The 21168-nt window shown below is 34.9% G+C and overlaps 1 protein-coding gene across 1 annotated transcript in view; it reads left to right on the top strand.

Moving 5' to 3' along the window:
- LOC126740902 (rapamycin-insensitive companion of mTOR) overlaps nt 1-21168 on the top strand; it is a 154162-nt gene that overhangs the window by 119131 nt on the left and 13863 nt on the right. The window contains exons 21-22 of the mRNA XM_050447089.1: nt 9306-9415; nt 9479-9644. Coding sequence (XP_050303046.1) covers nt 9306-9415; nt 9479-9644 — 276 coding nt within the window. The remainder of the gene's footprint in view (nt 1-9305; nt 9416-9478; nt 9645-21168) is intronic.

Genomic DNA, 21168 nt, shown 5'->3' on the forward strand with positions numbered 1-21168 from the left:
GTGTCCATACAGTTCGAAGACGTTTAAGGGACAGTGGCTTGCCGGCAAGAAAACCATCCAAGAAACCCTTCATTTCGAAGAAGAATCGAACCGCCCGACTTCAATTTGCACATGATCATTTAAACTGGTCAGAAGCAAGATGGAATACAGTATTATTTTCGGATGAAAGTAAGTTTAGTTTATTTTCTTCTAATGGTATTTTATGGGTCAGGCGTCCTAAAAATAAAAGAGTTGATCCAAAGTATACTTTGGGCACTATTAAGCATGGAGGGAGAAATGTACAAGTGTGGGGTTGTTTCTCTGGTATGGAAATGGGCCCCATTGTCAAAATTGATGGGATTATGGATCGGTTTAAATATTTAGAAATATTAACTGATAATATGTTGCCATATGCAGAGGAAAACGTGCCATTGCAATGGAGGTTTCAACACGACAATGATCCGAAGCGTACAGCTAAAATTATAAACAAATTTTTTGAGGACAAAAAAATAACTGTTGTTAAGTGGCCAGCTCAGAGTAATGACCTTAATCCCATAGAGGATCTATGGGTTTTAGTAGACAAAAAAATTCGTAAGGAACATCTCGAAAAAATTAAAAATGGAGACGAGTTGTTTGAAGCAGTTGAAGCTGCATGGCATTCTGTACCCAAGGAGACCTTAGGGAATCTGATTGGATCTGTGAAAAGGAAATGCCTTGCAGTTATTAAAAATAAGGGATATGCAACTAAATATTAATTTGTTGTTATTATATATTTCTTTAGATATGTGTTTCTCTATTTTTGCTCCCTGTTTTTTTTTTATTAATTTACATATGGCTTTATAATAAGTAGAATTATATTATTTATGTTTTATTTTTATTATCTAGTTTGGTGTAGTATTATAGGATAAAAAAATTTTAGTTAACTTTAATAAAATAAATTTAAAAATAAAAAAAAAGTTTCTTTACTTTTGCTCGATACTGTAGTTTCTATGCGATTTAAATGGATAGAAAATTTGTTTTGCCAAGTGTTTTCAGAAGAAATTTTTAAAATTTAATATCGCCAATAGGAGAGTGTTGGTGGTTGTGGAAATTTGTGGTAGTAATAAAACTTATAGATAGTGAAATATGTTTATTAGTATAAAACACGTGCAAAAAGAGTAATGTTAGCTTATATCTTAATTTATCTTTTACTTACTGATATCCGACTACTGTCAAACTAATAGTAATGTTCTATAATAGTAGGGATGCGTTGATTATTACACTACACCCCCACTCAATCAACATTTTCTAGCCCCATAAAACTAAAATTTTAACAAAGCATTTAACCTCTTAACTTTTCAAAAACTACTTTGTTCACAGGCTTCGTTAAAATATCTGCTTGTAATATATTTTAATTCTAAAAAATCCTCTTTTATTTTGTCTTTGACAAAATACTTAATATCTAAGTGTTAATTTAAAAGAAGTCATCCATATTCTCCAAGAGACCTTGATATAAACAAATCAAAAGACAACAACACAAGTCTCGGTCTCGAAAATTTTATTTTATTAGTTCAAGTGGTGACGCGTGTTTCGCTCCTAAGAGCATCATCAGACCTAAAAAATAATGTAAATAAAATTACAAAAAGACCTTAAATTAAAGCTTAAAATATAACTTAAAAAGGTTAAAACACAACCGACTGAGTCTATACACACACACTGAACGGTATAAGAACTATAAATTTAAAAAAACTGACGCCACAAATATACAGTACATCCGTAAAGTAGCGGATAAATTCAATAAAAATGAAATGGACCGTTTCTGAAAAAATTTCCCGACCCAGTCGATGTTAATATTTGGTTTAGGGTTTTTCTACATGGAAATTAAATATACAGGGTGTCTCAAAAAAAGATGACGTCATCAAAATATTTTTTAAATGAAAACGTCAATTTTTTAATGCAGAATCAGAAAGAACGCATTTTTTTACAATCGTAGAAATGAATAGTGGTTACATAAGCAATTTTGAATGAAGAATGACGATAAAATGTAAAATTAACGAAATATCTATCTAAATTAAATGTTGGTATTTTGGTTTTTTAGTTGTTGTCAGTGTCAAAAAGTTAATGTATTTTGGTGCAACTATTTGAAGTATTTTTACATTTGCAAGTGGTGTTTATTGGTGTTTATTTGAGAGGCGAAAGCAGTGTTGTCCTGCGTTTTATTGATAACTACACTTTATTACCTACTGTTATTGTATGAAATATGAGAAAATTAACCGAACGTGAAAGAATCGAAATCTTGTGAGGATAGGAGGTGGTTCAGTTATTTCATGCAACTCATCCTGATCGGTCGCCTATTAGCCAAAGATAGTAAGCAGAAGTTGCAGCAAGGTTTCGTGAATTCGGGCATGTTCGGGATACTCAAAAAGCTGGTCAAGATTCAATAACTGAAGAAGATGAGCTTAACGGTCCAAGATAATCCCAAAGCCACAATCACAGACACGGCTTCCAATGTCAATTTATCGCGATCTACTGTGCATAAAGTATTGAAAAAAGCAAAGTTCCGTCCTTATCCTCTTCAGACCCCAGGTATCATAGATGATACGTTGACATTTTATTATCTCAAACAAAGCGCGCATTAATATTTCGGTCGGAACCAGACGTATCATTAGCGATGCCCACTGGCAATGCTGTTTGTATTTTTTTCCGCACGCGATTTTGACATTTTGAGGTTATAATTTTATGCGGTTTGTTTACGTTTGGACTTGTGTTTCTTGGACCATGGTTTTAAGTAGAAATAAACGTAAGTATAGAAAAATTAATTATTTTGTTTAAAATATAGTTTGTAGCTTGCAGAATTACGATTTTATAAAAAAATTAAAAAAAAGTTAAAATTTCGGATGATTTGGAGAGTTTTAGTTAAGGTATCATTGGTGATACCTTGGCATTCTACCGATACAGATATATAATATATTATTATTTTTTAGTTGATAAAAACTACTTTTAGTTTTTATTTTTTGATGATAATATTTTTGTTTTAGGACCTTTAACACAAAAGGGGCTTCAAGATTTAGCAGACAACATTGATTTGAACTAGTCGGATATCGGAGAGCTGTCATCAGAAGATGAAGAGGAGGACCTGACAACGCATTTTGCTGAAGATGAAGAAGATCAACAAACCGACTCTTCATCATCAGACAATGACCTACCTTTGTCCCATTTTCTCCCAGCAAGAAAAAGAAGTTGGGGCCAAACTGCTAAGCTAGAGGTATATTCTTTTCCATTTTTGAATGATGCTGCTGATGTAAACAAAGAGTGAGAGTACCCCATCAAATATTTAGAAAAATACATTTCAGACGACTTTTACGAAGATATTGCACTTTACACAAACATGAGAGAAGTAAAGGATAAAAGGGTCGTTCTTTCGAGACTACTTCTGATGAAATAAAAATGTTTTTTGGAGTGTCGATATTAATGGGAATTTACGGACTTCCAAGAATTCGGATGTTTTGGTCCAGAGAAATGAGGGTTCCCATGATATCTGATAATATTACCAGAGACCGATACTTTGGTTTGCGCTGTCGTCTGGAACTTGTAGAAGATGACAACATATCAAGCGAGTAAAGGAGTTTAGATAGGTTTTGGAAAGAAAGGCCAATGCTTGACAGAGTTTTAAAAGGATGTAGACAAAATAAACGTACTGAGGCGGCACCAATCGACGAACAGATGATACCATTCCATGGTAAAGTAATAATGCGACAATTTGTGCGTGGAAAATCTGAACCAATAGGCATTAAGAATTTTGTAATGACAACACCTACTGGAATTCCTGTGGATTTTTACTTGTACGAAGGAAAGGGCTCATCACTACAGTCAGCGCTCACTCCTGTACCAGAGAAGCTTGATATAGATGGCAGAATGGTACTCAAACTAACTGACACTTTACCAGCTGGTGTTTCAGTTTATACTGACAGATATTTTACATCTATTCCACTAATAGATGCATTATTGTCCAGAAAACTAACCCTAACAGGAACCATGATGCTAAATAGGCTTCCAAAAAACGCAACATTTTTAAAAGATAACGATTTAAAAAAATCAGGTAGAGGTTCCCATGACCAGTTGGTAAGACAGGATTCCAACGTCAATTTAGTAAAGTGGTTTGATTCGAAACCTGTACACTTTGCTTCATCATCTACTGGCGTTGAGCCACTAGGAACATGTTCACGTTGGTCCAAAACCGAAAATAAATACATAACAATAAAACAGCCTGCAATAGTAAATGAATACAATTTAAAAATAGGGAGGGGTGGATCTACTGGATAGAGTGATAGGAAAGTATCCTATGCGTGCTCGAACAGACAAATGGACGATTCGAACCATTTATCACTTTTTTGATTTTTTAATTGCTGCTAGCTGGTTAGAATACCCAGAGAATGCTATGTCTTTAAATCATGCAAAGAAGGATATTATGGATTATCTCGATTTTAAACTCTCGCTGGGTAAATCGTTAATTCATTCTGCTAATGAAAGCAAAAATAAAGAAAATTATATTAAGGAAGAAAAAGATGAATTACCAACTTCTCGCAAGCAAAGAAAAGTTGAGCCCGTACCAGACAAGAGAGACACAAAAATAGGAAATAAGCATTTACCTACTTTCATGATGAACCAGCAAAAATCACGATCTAAATGTCGAAAACCTGGCTGTGGAAAATTAACATTTGCAAAATGCACCTCCTGCAATATTTTTCTGTGTTGTAGCGTTGACAGAAATTGTTTTGAGTAATATTATATTAGTCATGAAATAACTCAATTAATAGGTTCGACTTTTATTTGTATTGATATTATCCCAACGTATCATATATGTTTCGTATTTTTTTTCCAAAAATATAAAAAAGTAAAACAAAAAAAATTGAAAATTGTTTTATTAACATACTACCTACAAGGATAATGCAATGTGTTTTTGTAAATTTCATGTAATAGACTCTTGGGTCAGAAGAGGTTATAAAATATTCTTACTTCAAGAGCTATCGGAAGATCAACCGAAAATCCTCATTGGTTCACAGAATGTCATACACAACACCCTCAAAAAGTCAATGTGTGGTGGGTATAGTGGAAGGAAGAGTTTTAGGACATTACTTTTTTGATGACACTCTCACTGGTGAGAGGTATTTGGACTTTCTTCAAAATAATCTTATCCCCGCTCTGATAATTTTGTATCAGGATTTGGAACAACCCGACATGCACCAACGTGATCTTTTTTTTCAGCAAGATGAAAGCTCGCCATGCGAGGGCTTTATCCGTTCGCAATTATCTAGATGAAGTTTTTCTAAATCGTTGGATAGGTAGACGAGGGTTTATTAAATGGCCACCAAAATCACCAGATTTAAGTCCCCTCGATTACTTTTTATGGGGATACTTAAAAAGTAAAGTGTATATCACTAAAGTAGCGAGTTTAGAAGATTTGAAAGAACAAATACGTCAGGAAAATAGAAATATGACTAACAGTCATTAACAACGTTTAAAATAGAATTTTTAAATCGCCTTGATTATTAGGCGTTTTATTGTCAGGTTGTTAACGGTGCTCAATTAGAACATTTAATTTAGATAGGTATTTCTTTAATTTTACATTTTATCATCATTTTTCGTTCAGGATTGCTTATGTAACCGCTATTCATTTGTACCATATCCTTTGTAAAAAAATGCGTTCTTTCTGATTCTGGATTAAAAAATTATGGTTTCCATTTAAAAAACATATTGATGACGTCATATCCTTTTTATGAGTCACCCTGTATATTTAATTTCTACATAGAAAAACCCTAAACCAAATATTAAAATCGACTGGTTCGAGCATTTTTTTCAGACACGGTCCATTTCATTTTTATTGAATTTATGCGCTACTTTACGGATGCACATATACAGTTGTGGCCAAAAAAATAAGAGTGCATATCAAATTTCAAATCAAACTGAATTAGCTTCGCTATATGTTAGGATTTGCAAATAAAATACTACGCATTTTCTTCCGGCATTTAATCTGTTACTTGATAAAATTTATAAATAAACCAAGAAAGCCTTATCTTTTAAAAGCAAGTTTTCTTCATTATGGTTTGAAAATCTTGTGGACAAAAAAATAAGAGTATTTCTTTATTGTAACTATTTGATCTCTGTTTATTCAGATAAAAGATTTGTTTGTGATATTTTCCATAAATACAAGTCAGTTTCAATAAGATCGTTGCATTGCGTTGGTAAATATGGGTTGCGCAGAGCATTGTAGCCGCGAAGAAAGGCGTCTAATTTTGCAATTGAGGAGTCAAAATAAATCCTATGCATTTATTGCAAATATGCTTAAAAGATCACCTTGTGTAATCTCCAGAATTTTAAAAACACAAAATAAAACGGAAAATGTTCCTGAAAATCGAGGCCGTCCAAGAAAAACCACACGGAAGACTGATAAGCTTATTGTACGCGAAGTCAGTAAACAACCTTTTCCCAGATCTACCTCTATAAAACGAAACTTAAGCCTAAATAATAGCTCTAGGACGATAAGAAGACGTTTGCAAGAACAAAAATCATATGGTCAAGCGGTCAGAAAAGTCCCATTTCTAAGGAAAAAGAATATAAAACAAAGACTGGCATTTATTAAGAATCATTTTAATGAAAATGTTCAAAGAAATTGGTGCAACATTCTTTTTAGTGATGAGACGAAGATATTAGTATATAGCCAACTTATTCGGATCAGATGAAAGATTATTCTTTAGAAGGACGAAGAATGAAGAATATAATCCTAGGAACACAATAGACACATTTAAACACGGAGGTGGAAATATCAAATTGTGGGGCTGTTTTTCCTACAATGGAGTAGGTCCATATTTTGGATTAAAGAGACTATGACAAAAGAAATTTATTTGGATATCTTGGATAGAGTCATGCTACCATATGCCGAAGAAACCATGCCTATAAGGTGGGTGTATCAACAAGATAACGACCCTAAACATACGGCACGGATTCTTAAACAATGGTTTACACAAAAAAGGGTTTCGGTTCTAGAATGGCCATCACAATCGCCTGACCTTAACCTATTGAAAACCTTTGGAAGGAGCTGAAAAACCGAGTAGCTTGTAAAAAAACCAAAAATAAGCAAGATTCATAGAAGGAAGTTTAGGAAGCTTGGTATTCCATCCCAGTTGAAACATGCCAAAAGTTGATCGATTCGATGCCACGAAGATGCGCAGCCCTCCTTAAGAATAAATATTATTCTACCAAGTACTGACATTTTTGAAAAATACTCTTATTTTTTTGTCCACCATAAAACGTGTAAGAAATAAATTATTTATTTATAATTACAAATTAAACTGGCAAAGAATAACGCGTATTTATTTTTTATCACTGATTGCATATGTTGTACAAATATGAAATCGTTATTGTTTTTTTCTCTATGTAGCACAATATATTATTAGGAATATTCAAATAAAACCAGGCACTTTTATTTTTTTGGGCACCACTCTATGTATACATACATAAACACTCATTTTTGTGCTGTAGTTTTTACACCTAGTAGTGAATTTCTCTGATCTACAGGTTTGTTCCATTTATATATTTTATTATATTTTATCACATTTTAATTGTAATCCCAACTCTCCGTAACCGCCTTTTAATGTTATTTACGTTTTTATCCCAGTGATATGTATTTTTTTAATTTGACGAGAAAAAACTACGACTTCGGTAAGTGTTTTTGAAAGTTTTCTTTTCCCCTTACTCTTCTTTTTGAAGCTCTATGATATGCATACTGTCATTGTATGCTAACTTATATTTTTTATAATTTTTTAACAAGTATTTATAGAAAGTAGAAGCAAAAAAAACAAAGGATGTTGAACACCATTTCTTCCTATCTATTTTAGAGCTTTGAAGATAAATTAAATATGACTCGAAACGTTGGCTAGAAACAAATAGTGTTCTTTAACAATTGACCAATACACCCATAAAATACCACTTCTAATACAAAATCTCTGGTCATAAATTCACAAGAATAATTATTAAATATCTTAGGTGCTTTAGAAGAAACCAGTCTAATGGCCAGGCTTTTGAAACGAAATGGTCGTCATAGAAACATGCTTTTTCATGTTTTCATGCCTAAAATATTTAGAATAATAATATTATTAAAAAAATCAAACATAAAGGCGTACTCAATACAACTAATTTAATACTGGCTAATAAATCAATTCAACAACGTTCACAAACAATAACAATAAATAACCAATAAAAAGCTAATAAAAAACGATGTTCAAAGAGATTTGCTTCATTTTCTAAGCATAAATAGCATCCCCTTACCGTGGATTCCAATACATTATTGAGCATCATTGGTACTATATTATCAAAAGCCTCAAACACCAATCTTCGAAGTTCTTCTTCGGTTTCAAAATTATTGTTTTTGTAAACGTTATTTTCAACATACACCCAAAGAAAGAAATCTAAGGGAGTAATGTCGGAGGAACGTGAATATGTGCTGATATGTCTTCTTGGAAATCTAGTTGATAGATATTCCCTAACTACTCTGGCATTATGAGCAGGTGCTCCATCTTGTTGAAACCAATGGTTTCGAATTTCTGCAATAGGCAAATTATCTAAGGCTTCCTTTAAATCGTTTTGCAGTATTTCAAGGTAACGCTCAGGATTCACATTATGGTAGTAAATGAAGGGGCCTTAAATTCTTCTTCCCACAATATCGGTCCACATATTGAATACAAAACGCACCTGGTGTCGTACTTCTTTCACCAAACGAGAATTTTCTATGGCCCAATAATGGTGATTTCTTCTATTGAAAATACCATTTTTCGTTACCATGCTCTCATAAGACCAGATGATCTGGTTAGGAAAATCTTCATTATCTTGACATTTTCTGGAGTACTATTCGCAAAATGTTCGACGCCTCTCAGCATCACCGGGTCTAAATTCGGGTTTTTTCGGATATTTCCAAAACTGCTCGGAATTTTTTAGATTTCAAAGCGGCATTTTATTGACCACACAACGCCGCTAAATTATTCCCATTTAACCAACTTTCTATCTCTCATGATTACGGATATCCCTGTACTAGCCCTCGTTATCTTGGGCACGTTGTATATTTATTTTATCAAATATCATTGAAACAACACATTAACTTAGTTCCTCTATTTTTATTAAGATAATTCAGCAAACAACTAGGATAAATCAAGTCACATTTGTCCTAGTTACTTGCTCAAAAAACCATGATGAGCTAACAATTTTCAATTCATTATAAATTTTCGAATTGGTTTTTAAAAAAATCAACGTTAAAGTTGTACCCAAAATATACAAATTATTATAAAATTTTGCAGCCCCGCCTACCTTCGAACTTTAAGTCCCATTCCGAGTTCTACCAGTTTAAGCATATTGAAGATGCCGCCACCCCCACCTGAACGAAGAGCTCACAGAATCTCCTCTAACAGTAAGTTTTAAATGTTAAACTAGCGTTACCTTATAAGTGAAAAATTAAACTTGTTTCTTGTAGGTGCAGGTTCTGACGCCTCAACTTCTTCACTGTCAGCGGCAGGTAACGAGCTTAGTCTTCAAAATATGTTGGGATACCAAACAATTAGATACATTAGGCGAAGGGATTCTCTCAACTTCCATCGTACCGAACGGGATGATTACCTTTTTCGACCGCCTCCACAAACGTAAGTATTGAATCTTTATGATCACTTTACGAGGATAACTAAAAATGTATTGTAACCTACTTTATTTTTAAATTTTGTGATAGTTGTTAAAAATAACCAATTAAAAAAATATAAAGAGTTATATAGGGTGCTTGATGGTTGATGATACCTTAGACGTTTACGGAGAACGGAAAATAGAATTTTTTTGAAAATTTGGAATCATGGGTTTTAGCTAGTGATCTAACGATTAAAAATATTTTTAGCGATGCAGCGTTGCCGCTTTTATCAAAAAGTAGTAGCAACTTTGTTATTTTAAATAGTATGAAAAGATCTAGGGCTTTTTCCTAAACCTTTTTTATTCCCTATTACCCTATAGCAGCCTCACTATAGGTTTACAGGCAAGGGTGGCTTGGCCGTAATAGGTTGAGTAAAGAACCACTTGATTGTAGAATTCAATACTGGTTTATTCACAAAAATTAACAACTATTTATATCAATCTTAAGATAACAATTCGAGGTAATTATACAAATCAAGGTGAGCATCGTAATCATAATTTTAACTATTTACTAAATACGACCTTGCGAACTTATAGCAAAGCTTAAAATCCGTTGCAAACACCTTGACCGGCTAACATAAACAATTTTATATAATTATGTGTGAATACTTACAGCTACCAAAAAATGTAAAATATTTAAAAAATGTAGTTTAGACATATTCCCCGCTCTCTCTGCTTTCTGCTGGAGGAATGTTTTTGCATAGCTTGACACAACAGGAACGGTATTGAAGCGTTTTGCGATTATATTGTTTTGTTTGGTTTTTAAAATGCATGCTTTGGTTAGTTGAATTATGCCGGTGGTATTTACTAATTTTTCTTTCCTTATGCCGTTGCAGGTAATGGCGATGTTTATTGGATTTGGCGAAATAAACATCCATGTATTTGGCGGGAAAAGCTGTTTCCATATGGTGGTGTGCAGTTCGTGTTCTTTTTATGTTCTTTTTTATGTTGCATGGCTTTCCTTGATGTCTTTGATATTTTTCGTCAATGACGCAATTTGGACTGGCGTCTATATTTCTAACCGTTGTCGGTGAACACAGGTATTCGTTGCTTCGACGTATGCATGCTGTTAATTCATCGTGTGACAGCTCGAAGCATTGTTGATTGTTGTGTCTACAGCCAACTGGACATACCTACAGCCAAAATGTCATTAGGTACGTCCAGAGACCAGTAGGAATTATTTTCAACGTGTAGAGCTGTAGGATATACCTTCAGGAGGTTGAAATCGGAAATATCTTCAATGGCAAAATGTGTAAAAATTTTTGCCCATTGTCTTCCCTCTTCTTGTAGCGATGTCTTTATGGGTACCTGCCTTATTTTTAAATGAGATGGTAATTTTTCGTTGGCTTTCTGAAGAATTTTCTGTAGATGGGCTGGTGATAAGATGGTGAAAATCGATCCTTGTTCAAATAGTATCTTGAAGAGTTTTAAATAGTAGCCACTTATTTCAGCTATGAAATTTGATGCCAGCTGATAGACCATAAGGATATGAATATTAACTTCATTACTGTCTATTATGCGCTCATACCTTTTCATCTTATTGATGATTTCCATACTTTGGCTTATTTTCTCTTGGAATCGATTGATGTGCTGCTCCATTTTTACCTCTGCTTCATTGATCTGCGCGATAGAAGAGATCATTACTTTGGTTTGGTGTTTGGAAGCTTGAATTAGTTCTTCTTGGTTCGACTGTAAGCTGTCGATGTCCCTATAAACTTCATCATTTACTCCAAAAACCGATGTTAGGAATTGGCCAAAAAGTCCTCTTCTTTTGCGGCGAACTCCAAATAATCCAGTGTTAAGCAACTCTATCTCTTTTTCTTTATCTAGAAGATGGTGTGCCAATGTTTGACAGTTTGTTGCTGTTGAAAGTTGTTTTGCTTCCTCACATAGGCTTTGGAATCGACTTATTACTTGTGAGACCTTTTTACTGTCATCATCAATTCGACTTTTGTTGATATTGAGTTGAAGCCTAAATTCTCCTCTCTTGATTCTGGGTGTTCCCAAATGCTCGATAAATAGGCCTTTCGCGGGTTGCTTGATTGTATAGTTTGCTGTCCTCACTAAAAATGGTGAAACATAGCAGGATGTTTAATAGCGTAATTCCATGTTTTGGATGTCGGCTACGCTGAAATTTTGGGTCGTTCCTTAGGATTGTTACCTTGCTTTTTACCGTCTGTGCGGGTTGATGATAGTCTGTTATAACTTTTTTTTTTTAATGAAATGATGTGGTGAACCGATGAATGCCAAGTTAATCAAAAGAAAAGAAGTACTAAAAATAGTGAAAGGTTTATGGCCTTAAGAGGGTCTCCAAAAGTTGTTTGATGCCGGAGGAACTTAACCCTTCTTACCTGAAACGCCCAGAGAAGGAATCCTTCACAATGCTGCTAGCTCAAGCCGATGTGGGTTCTAGCTTCTTTCTCAACCAAATGAACCAAAATTTCTTAGGTAGTAACTACCCAAGAGTTACCCAATTAAATGTCAAAATCAGTATGGCGCCACCAAGTTTTGGATTTTATATAATCCCAAAGGACGCCCAATATTTATCAAAATTTATTTAGGCAAGTTCAAAACGAAACTTGGAAAACAAAATCAAAGTCAAGTCGGTATACACTATTGTTTCCAAATTACTCCTTTATGTTTCCAACCCAACTCAAGTGAAAAACAAAATAACAACAGAAAATAACAATTTATTTAAGTCTTGATTATCACAGAGAATTATGTTATGTTAATTTATTTATCCTTAAGAGGAATAATTATTTAAGTTGGTAATAAGGAACCACAACATTTAAGTTTCTAATTACAAGAAAAACAAAGTTGTCAACAGATAATGTGCCATAAAATTAAATTTTCCAGAATGGTGCACTGTCATTCGTGACCATGTTTATAAGAAATATATCAAAAAAAAATACACAATCAAAAGTGCGGTTGTCAAAATAAAATAAATTATGTTACACCCAAACCTTTTGGGGAACGAAGCTTCAATTCGAATTAAACTAATAATTTACATGGCCCGGTATATCCCGCCACGGACATTGACCTAAGCAAAAAAAATGACAACCCTAACTGTTGAAGCTTCCCCAATCAAAATTGCCCTTTTATTAGTTTACTCTAATATTTACTATCTAATCTGAGAAAATTTGACATCTTAGAAGTAGTTTGAAAATAAATAATATAACCCAAGTATATACTCGTAGTACTACGAAGCCGGCTGCGTCTTACCTCACAGGAGTCACTTGTCACATATATATGTACTCTTATCAGTAATATTCAATAATAAAATAGCATAGATTAAATAATGTCAATAAAATTTTAAATAAACTTTTGAGACAAAGTACAGTCGAACCTGGTGGGCCTTTGGATTATCACAATAATATAAATATATCCAGACTTTGAATGAGAAAAATAATGACATCCCCTAACCACCACAATTCGGCTTCACCCCGCTCAGATTGTAAAGTCATATATGTATGTATCTCAACTCAAAAGATAAAAGTTGTGATAATAAAAATAGAATAAGTGAATAAAAAAAAATGTTATGTTGTGTCACTTAGCTCCACACACAGCAGACTACTTCAGATTCGAGATTCTCCCAGATATCCAATTCCCAGTCAAAGAAAAACTGCAGGCTTCCAAGCTTCACCTCTTCCACTTCACAATACGCCAAGCCAAGCTCTGGTAGTGGTCTAGGTTAGACGTTAGCTCACAGTTGTTTAAAATCTCCTCTAGATTAGAGCCAGTAGAGTACATAACCCCAAAATGAAAGTACCATGTGGCATGAAGAAATCAGGTCCGTACAAAAAAAAATCCGTCCAAAATCCATGTTATGTAACTCTAGTAGCCAAAAGAAAAAAAAACAACCCTATACTATCAGTATAAACGATAAATTCAAGAATACCTACTTGTTAATTAAATTGTCCCCTGCCAATGCCAATCAGAACCGCCATTTTGCCGATGTTCGAGGGCACGTAAAAAATTATTAGGTTTTAAATCGCCATAAAGGCCAGTAAATTCAACAAAAAACAAATTATAGCATTACGCCCAAAAAGTTGATTTACTATCACCACATTTAGTCAATTATATCCCCATATGGGTAAAATTCACACGAATTTCAAAAAGAACTAAAGCACTCTTCACTTCATGATGGCGGTCTGGAAAAAGGAACGACCGCAGAGGTCAAACCCGTATTTAAGCAATCACGCACAAAATGTATTGCCAATCGAAAATAACTTAACTTTTTTTTATAAGTACCATAAAACCTTTTATAAAAAAATAAATAACTAAATTTATGGCCCAAGGAAGTTGGCAATGAAAATATGTGTCACTATGACACTCAATTTCGATTTTCCCTAGACCAGTAACTTCTTGCTATCTTCCAAGAAAACTAATATTTACATAAGATAAAAAGAGACAAAAATTAGATAGGTCAGTCCGAGTAAAATCAACCAGCATATCTGGTATGGTCAAGCCAAAATCAGATATTGTACTATGAACAGTACAACATACACAATAATTGTACATGCCCAATTAATCATTATTCGTTATAAAACAAATAAATAAAGTATGGAATAATCAATATGGGATATAATTTAAATTCTAAAATATTTCTTTAGTCCAGAACCGGGTTTTATAAGAGTATAAATAAAATTTCATTAACAACCAGTACAATATGAAGCTGAAATGTACAAGACTAAATGTGTCATTAAAAAAAAAGAATACTGTAATTTGAAATGGCTAGAGAACAGAACTATGGGTTACTTGGGAGGCTATTACAGAGAGGGCATTACTAGTACCAATCATTAATATTTGTAAAATATCTATTTTGAAAATATAACTGTAATCAGCTTGCTTTTAATACAGAGTATAAAATGCCAATTTTAACCTGTAACAAGTCTTGTTCCTATTCGCATGGTAACGGGATTAATTTTGTTACTGCCCTTTTTATTTCCGTATTTCCTTTTCGGAGGGTGACTACTCGAACTTTGCTGTTATCACTTGGGTGCACTTTGGTAATTTTTGCTAATGGCCATCTTGCTGGGTTAATGTTGTCTTCTTTGATAAGCACTACTGTCCCTATTTTCAAATTCTCTTTGTCTTCTTTCCATTTGTACCGCATTTGTAGTCTACTTAGGTATTCTGTGGACCATACTTTCCAGAAGTCCTTCTTCATTTTTTGAATTAACTTCCATCTCTGAAGCATAGAGCCATTTATGTCTGTCTCTGACCATGCAAATGGGCCTACTAGTGGCCTTCCAATCAAAAAATGACCTGGCGTGAGTATTGTCTCATTGTCTGTAGCGTCATTTATTGCACACAGTGGCCGAGAGTTCAGGCACGCTTCAATTTGATATGCGTTGACAATTCTTCAAATGTTAATGTCGTTTCTCCAGTGATTCTTCGTAGGTAGTGTTTTGTTGATTTAACCCCAGCTTCCCACAGTCCTCCAAAGTGTGGTAAGGAGGGTGGAATAAAATGCCATTTTGTCCCTGTGGTGCTAATTGCGTCTTGTACTTCTTGTGTTTCAGTTATTTTTAGTACTTCGTCTTCTATGTGATTTGCTGCTCTGACAAACGTGGTTCCATTATCACTGTATATGTCTGTGCATTGTCCTCTTCGTGAAATGAATGAAAGTCTATGTGGTCATGTCACTTACTATTTCAATATGAATTGCCTTGGTTGCCATGCACACAAAAATCGCTATGTATCCCTTGTACGATTTATGACCTCTTATTTTTGTTGTTCGGATGAATATGGGGCCTGCGTAGTCGATTCCAGTATGAGAAAACGGGGGTGATGGTGTGACTCTTTCTTTCGGTAGATCTCCCATTATTTGTTGTGCTGCTTGCTGCTTATATCTAATACATTTTATGCATTTGTTTATCATTGCTGCAATTGTCCGTTTTGCATTGATAATCCAAAATTTCTGCCTAATGTAGGCCAAAGTTAGTTGGTTTCCTCCGTGCAATGTTTTCTCATGGGCATCTCTTATGATGAGTTTTGTTAGATGGCTATTTCTGGGCAATATGATTGGATGTTTTTGATCGATTGGTATATTAGCATTCTTGAGTCTTCCTCCTACACGCATTATTCCATTTTGATCCAATATTGGGTATAGGTTTTGTAATTTGCTTCTTTTGTCAATTCTTTTACGTTGCTTAAGTATTTTGGTTTCTTCTGCAAACTCTGACTCTTGTACACCTCGGATGACGGCTTCTAATGTCGATTTTAGTTCTGATTTCCTTTTGGAGAGTCTTTTTTCATTCTTCTACATACTGAAAGAACTCGTAGCATTTTAGTCAATGACGAAAAACGGCTCCAATCCTCCCCTTGTGTGGTTATACATGCTTGATGACAATTGATCTTCTTTAGTCCTTCGTCAATTTTGGGGATTTCACTGTTTTATAGGCCATTCTTCTCGGTTGCACAGCCAACTCGGTCCTTCCCACCATAATTTTGATTCTCTTAGAGCGGTAATTACCAGGCCCCTTGATATTACGTCAGCTGGATTATCTTGAGATTTGGCATGGTTCCACTTCTGCGCTGGTATTAGTTTCAGGAGGCGGCGTCGTAGGCGGCAACTCCTTTTGTTTAACTCGAAGATGGAGGCGGCGTCGTGGGCGGCAACTCCTTTGGTTTAACTTGAAGATGGAGGCGGCGTCGTGGGCGGCAACTCCTTTGGTTTAACTTGAAGATGGAGGCGGCGTCGTAGGCGGCAACTCCTTTGGTTTAACTTGAAGATGGAGGCGGCAACTCCTTTTGTTTAACTCGAAAATGGAGGCGGCGTCGTGGGCGGCAACTCCTTTGGTTTAACTCGAAGATGGAGGCGGCGTCGTGGGCGGCAACTCCTTTGGTTTAACTCGAAGATGGAGGCGGCGTCGTGGGCGGCAACTCCTTTTGTTTAACTCGAAGATGAATGTGTACTATAGCTCTGTTTACAATGTATTGGATTACTGCATAGTATTATGGGGTAGGGCCGTGGATATAGAGAGAGTGTTTGTGATTTAAAGACGTATAATTATGCTTTTATTTAACATACCATTCAGACAGTCTTGTAGAAGAATCTTTGGGGAGAAAAATATGTTAACAGTGGCGGGTATTTATTATATTTTAAAGGTTCTTTAAATTATATTTAAAAATAAAAGTAAACTTTTCAATTACATTGGGTGATCGACATCAGCACAATACTCGTGGTAAAAACAACTTACTTCTCACTAAGCATACTCACCAATTTTATTAAAAAATCTCCTTTGTATTCTGGAAGCCATCTTTTTAATTTGTTACCTACAGAAGTAAAATTGGCAAAAGCGCTAGTAAATTTTAAAACTAATGTTAAAACACTGCTCTTCAGCGATGTTTTTTATACGGTTGGAGAGTTTGAAACCTTCTTAAAATGTTATAAATGTTAGAGTGTATACTGCAGACCAAATATGTGTTAACTTGTAAATTTTATCAGTGTTAGAACTTTTTAATGTTTATTGTTTTATATATTTTTTTATTTTTATTATATGTATGTTCATATAATTTGGAAAATTCCTGAATAAGGAATACCCATACATTTACCATATTGCTTTGCATAGCAATCATAACGTGTCTATGCTATGTTTTTAGCATCTGAGACTACTGAGACAATAAATGTTTTTTGATTTTGATAAGTATAGTTTCCATAAAAATTTGGCAATAAAAAGGCCTTACCTCAAGATGGGAGGGTCTAATCATTAGTTGATGCACACATGGTAGACACAACGTCTTAAAGAACGACGAAAGGAAAGTATGTGCTGCCTCAAAATTTGGCCGACTTTAAGAGAACGCTATTAAACTCATTTTTAATACTTGTCGGTATAGAGTTATTAGATCTTACTAAGTTCTCGCTGTTGATTACAAAGTCCCTATATCGAGCGTAAAACTAATAGATCCCCAAATAAAAGACGAGGTAGTTGAAATCGATTTAGCCGACGAAACCGCTAACAGTGACGAACAAACAGACAGTACAAAAAAAATTTTCTTTCAAAATGCCTATGAATACGATGGAATTTTTTAATCTCGCTGGCAAGATCTCGCCTAACGAATTTGACTATTCAGAAGATAAGCTAACTTCGTTTCTCGATGGGTTAACAGTGCCTAAAGCTAATGTCGAAACTCATGAAGCGAATGCTGTGACTTATGTTAAAATGTGTAATTAATTGGTAACGCAAGAGATTTGGTAGGAGATGACCCCTTCGCCCTATCCATTTATCTGGAAACTCGTCGTCTGAAAAATATTTCCAGCAAGACGGCGCTCCTCCTCACTATGTTCTTCCCGTTCGGCAATGGCTAGACGACGAGTTTCCAGATAAATGGATAGGGCGAAGGGGGCCTATAGGGCCATTCTATAGGCTAGATATCCTGATATAACGCCGTTACACTTTTTTCTATGGGGTTATCTGAAATCTATTGTGTTTACTCCCCAACCTGAAAGTTTGGATGAACTTCGTCAACGCATCATCGACAGCTGCCATGATATTCCACAACATGTTTTTGAAAATGTCCGTCAGGAATTTGAACATCGCCTATATCATTATTTGGCCAAAAACGGGCAAAATTTTGAACACTTATTGAAATAAAACCTGATATTTTCATGTTTTTGTTTCCTATCTGAACAAATTAAGATAAACAAAGATTTTTCTAATTTTCTCGAAAACGAATCGACTGAATTAAAAAAATCAAACGTCAAAATAAAAGACTTCGAAAGACCTTTTACACAAGCTATTACTCGTTACTCCTTGCCATTTAAAATTTTTAAGGGGATGACCCTGGGGGGCAGAGGGTGAAAGGCGGTGAAGTAATTTTAGGTTAGATACAAATATAGCCTAAATACGCCCTTCCCTCGAGTATTGCTCGCATGTCTGGAGCTCTGCACCCAAGCATAGTTTAAACCTGCTGGATTCTATACAGAAGAGAACTATTCGTCTTATTGACAAACCAGAACTGACAAAGAGTCTGGATAGTCTGGAGCACAGGAGAAAGGTGGCTGATCTCTGTTTATTCTACCGTTATTATCACGGTAAGTGCTCCTCTGAGCTGGCAGGCCTGATTCCACCCAGGGCTGTTCTGGCAAGAAGGACGCGTCTAGCAGTTGCGGCTCATCAACAGCGAGTCGACCTGCCTACCCCAAGGACGTCGCTGTATCGGGACTCATTCATCTGGAGAACATCTTTTTTGTGGAACGGGCTTCCACCTCACTTATTTCCCGACGCATACAACCTACAGCGATTCAAGATAAATGCCCACAAATATCTTCGCGCAAACACCACTCTAAGAGTGACATAGGACTTTCCTCTTGTGCTTGTGTTTACCATAAAAAAAAAAAAAAAAAAACTTGACAAACCTTTTGTCGTATTTCGGCGTTTTTTTTTTTAAACAGTGGTTTTCGATAAATCCGTGGTGGCAAGTTTTCAAATGAACACCCTGTATAAATACAACGTTGTTGGTTGTGTGTTAGGATAAGAAACTATACGGAACTAGAGAATAAATATTAAATACCAGGTAACTGATTCAAAAGGCTAGAGGAACAGAAATTATGAGCAGACTGTTATTAGCAAAAATATGGCTTAAAAATAATTCAAATTAATCATTATGGTAAACAATTTTAATTATCTTGGTTCCTTAATTACCAACACTGGGAAATGTGAAAGCGAAATAGAATTTGTCTAGCTAAGGAAAGGTACACCATCTGTTTCAAAGCTGCGCCAAGTTTTGTCCCCTAATAACGCGCGATTAGCGACAGTAGCGCGCCTTTTTTAAATTTAATTTAAAAGCACAGAACACAAATATAAGAAATAACGCAACGGCACTGTTTATATGCAAATCGGGGCGATCGATACCGTTGCTTTGGCAGCGGCGTAAACAAATTTACTGCGCAACCGAGCCGAACAACACGTGCTGTACCTTTCCTTAGCTAGACAAAGTCTACGCCGTTGTCTAATTATGGCTACTAGCTAAATAAAATAGAAAAGACAAAGCTACCACCAACACAACGATTATTACAAGAAATTCGTCCACATACAAAGCTGCTAACTAGAATAAACCGATATATGTATCTGCAGTACCTTGGGCATATAGCTAGAAGATCAGGAACAATGGGACGACTAATCATAGAAGGGAAAATGAAAGGCAAACGCTCAGAAGGCAGATCTCCAACTAGATGAGTAGACCTAACAAAACTGTGTCATTACATCCTTTGGAGGATAGTTGAAAGAGGAGGAGGAAGAACATAAAAACGAGAATTATCCTAATGGTCATAGGATCAACAAAGCTTATGTCCGATTATACACATTCAGTCCAGGGGCGGCTCGTCAGGTGAAGTAGGTGAAGATGAGCTTCACCAGAAAATATAAATAAAATAAGAAAATAAAAACAACATATGAGTATTCTTTTTTGACTAAGACAATCAAAAAGTACCAAAATAACTAGTTTTTATTAAATAATATATCAGTTTATCTAATAAACAATAAATTCTATTAGTCAGTACCCCGCCGCAACCCGCAAAACCCCAATATACTAATTTATGTCCAAGTGAAGATCCCGTGTTATATCCGCGATCACCTTCACTGTTGCCATGGCAACGTGACGTCAGCCTCGCGCGGCATCGCATAATCGGCCATAAGAAACTGAGGCGGGTGCAGATCAATCAGTTTGATATTCACCTGTTGTTTTTCGCGGTGTCCGGCGTTTATTTGTGGTTAGTTTGGGATTTTTCGGATTTACATTTTTAGCAACAGTGTTTAGCGATATTTTCAATTTAACAGATATTTTATATGATGTTCTTCAAAAAAAATCCCTGGATATTAATTGTTGTTTAAATCAAATAAAAGGAACGCGTCAATTGTTAAGCAATAAAAGAAATGAGGAAGTTTTTAATACAATTTTTGATAAAGCCAGCAGTCTGACTACCATAAATACATTGAAAAGATGTGAAGCTGGATTGAACAAAATAGAAATTATTAAACAATATAGAGCTTTATATTTTGAAATATGACCATGTTTTATCAGAAATGGATGTACGTTTTCAAGATTGTGAGAAATTAAAATTTGTATGCTTAGCAGATTCAACAAAGTTTGAAATGTACAGTTTAACATTTCCTTCGGACGCTTTTCAAAATTTACTGGAATTTTATGGCACAAAGTTCACAAAACAACAAAGACTAAAAAATGAACTTTGCCTTCTGTATGCCGATGAAAATTATAAAAATGTGAATTTGCAAGAACTAATAATAAAATTAAAACCAAATAAAGACATTTTTACGGAAGCTTATAATTTATTTTGTCTAATTCTCACCATTCCATCGACAAGCGTGTCTGTAGAAAGGAGTTTTTCATGTTTAAAAAGGGTAAAAATATTTACAAGAAATACTATTTCACAAGAAAGACTTTCCAGTTTGGCTATTATTTCCCTACATAAAGAACTATTAAAAGAACTTATGCAAATGCAAAGTTCCGTTTAATCCGTTTGAC

This window comes from Anthonomus grandis, chromosome 10 (genome assembly GCF_022605725.1).
Source record: "Anthonomus grandis grandis chromosome 10, icAntGran1.3, whole genome shotgun sequence".
NCBI lineage: Eukaryota > Metazoa > Arthropoda > Insecta > Coleoptera > Curculionidae > Anthonomus > Anthonomus grandis.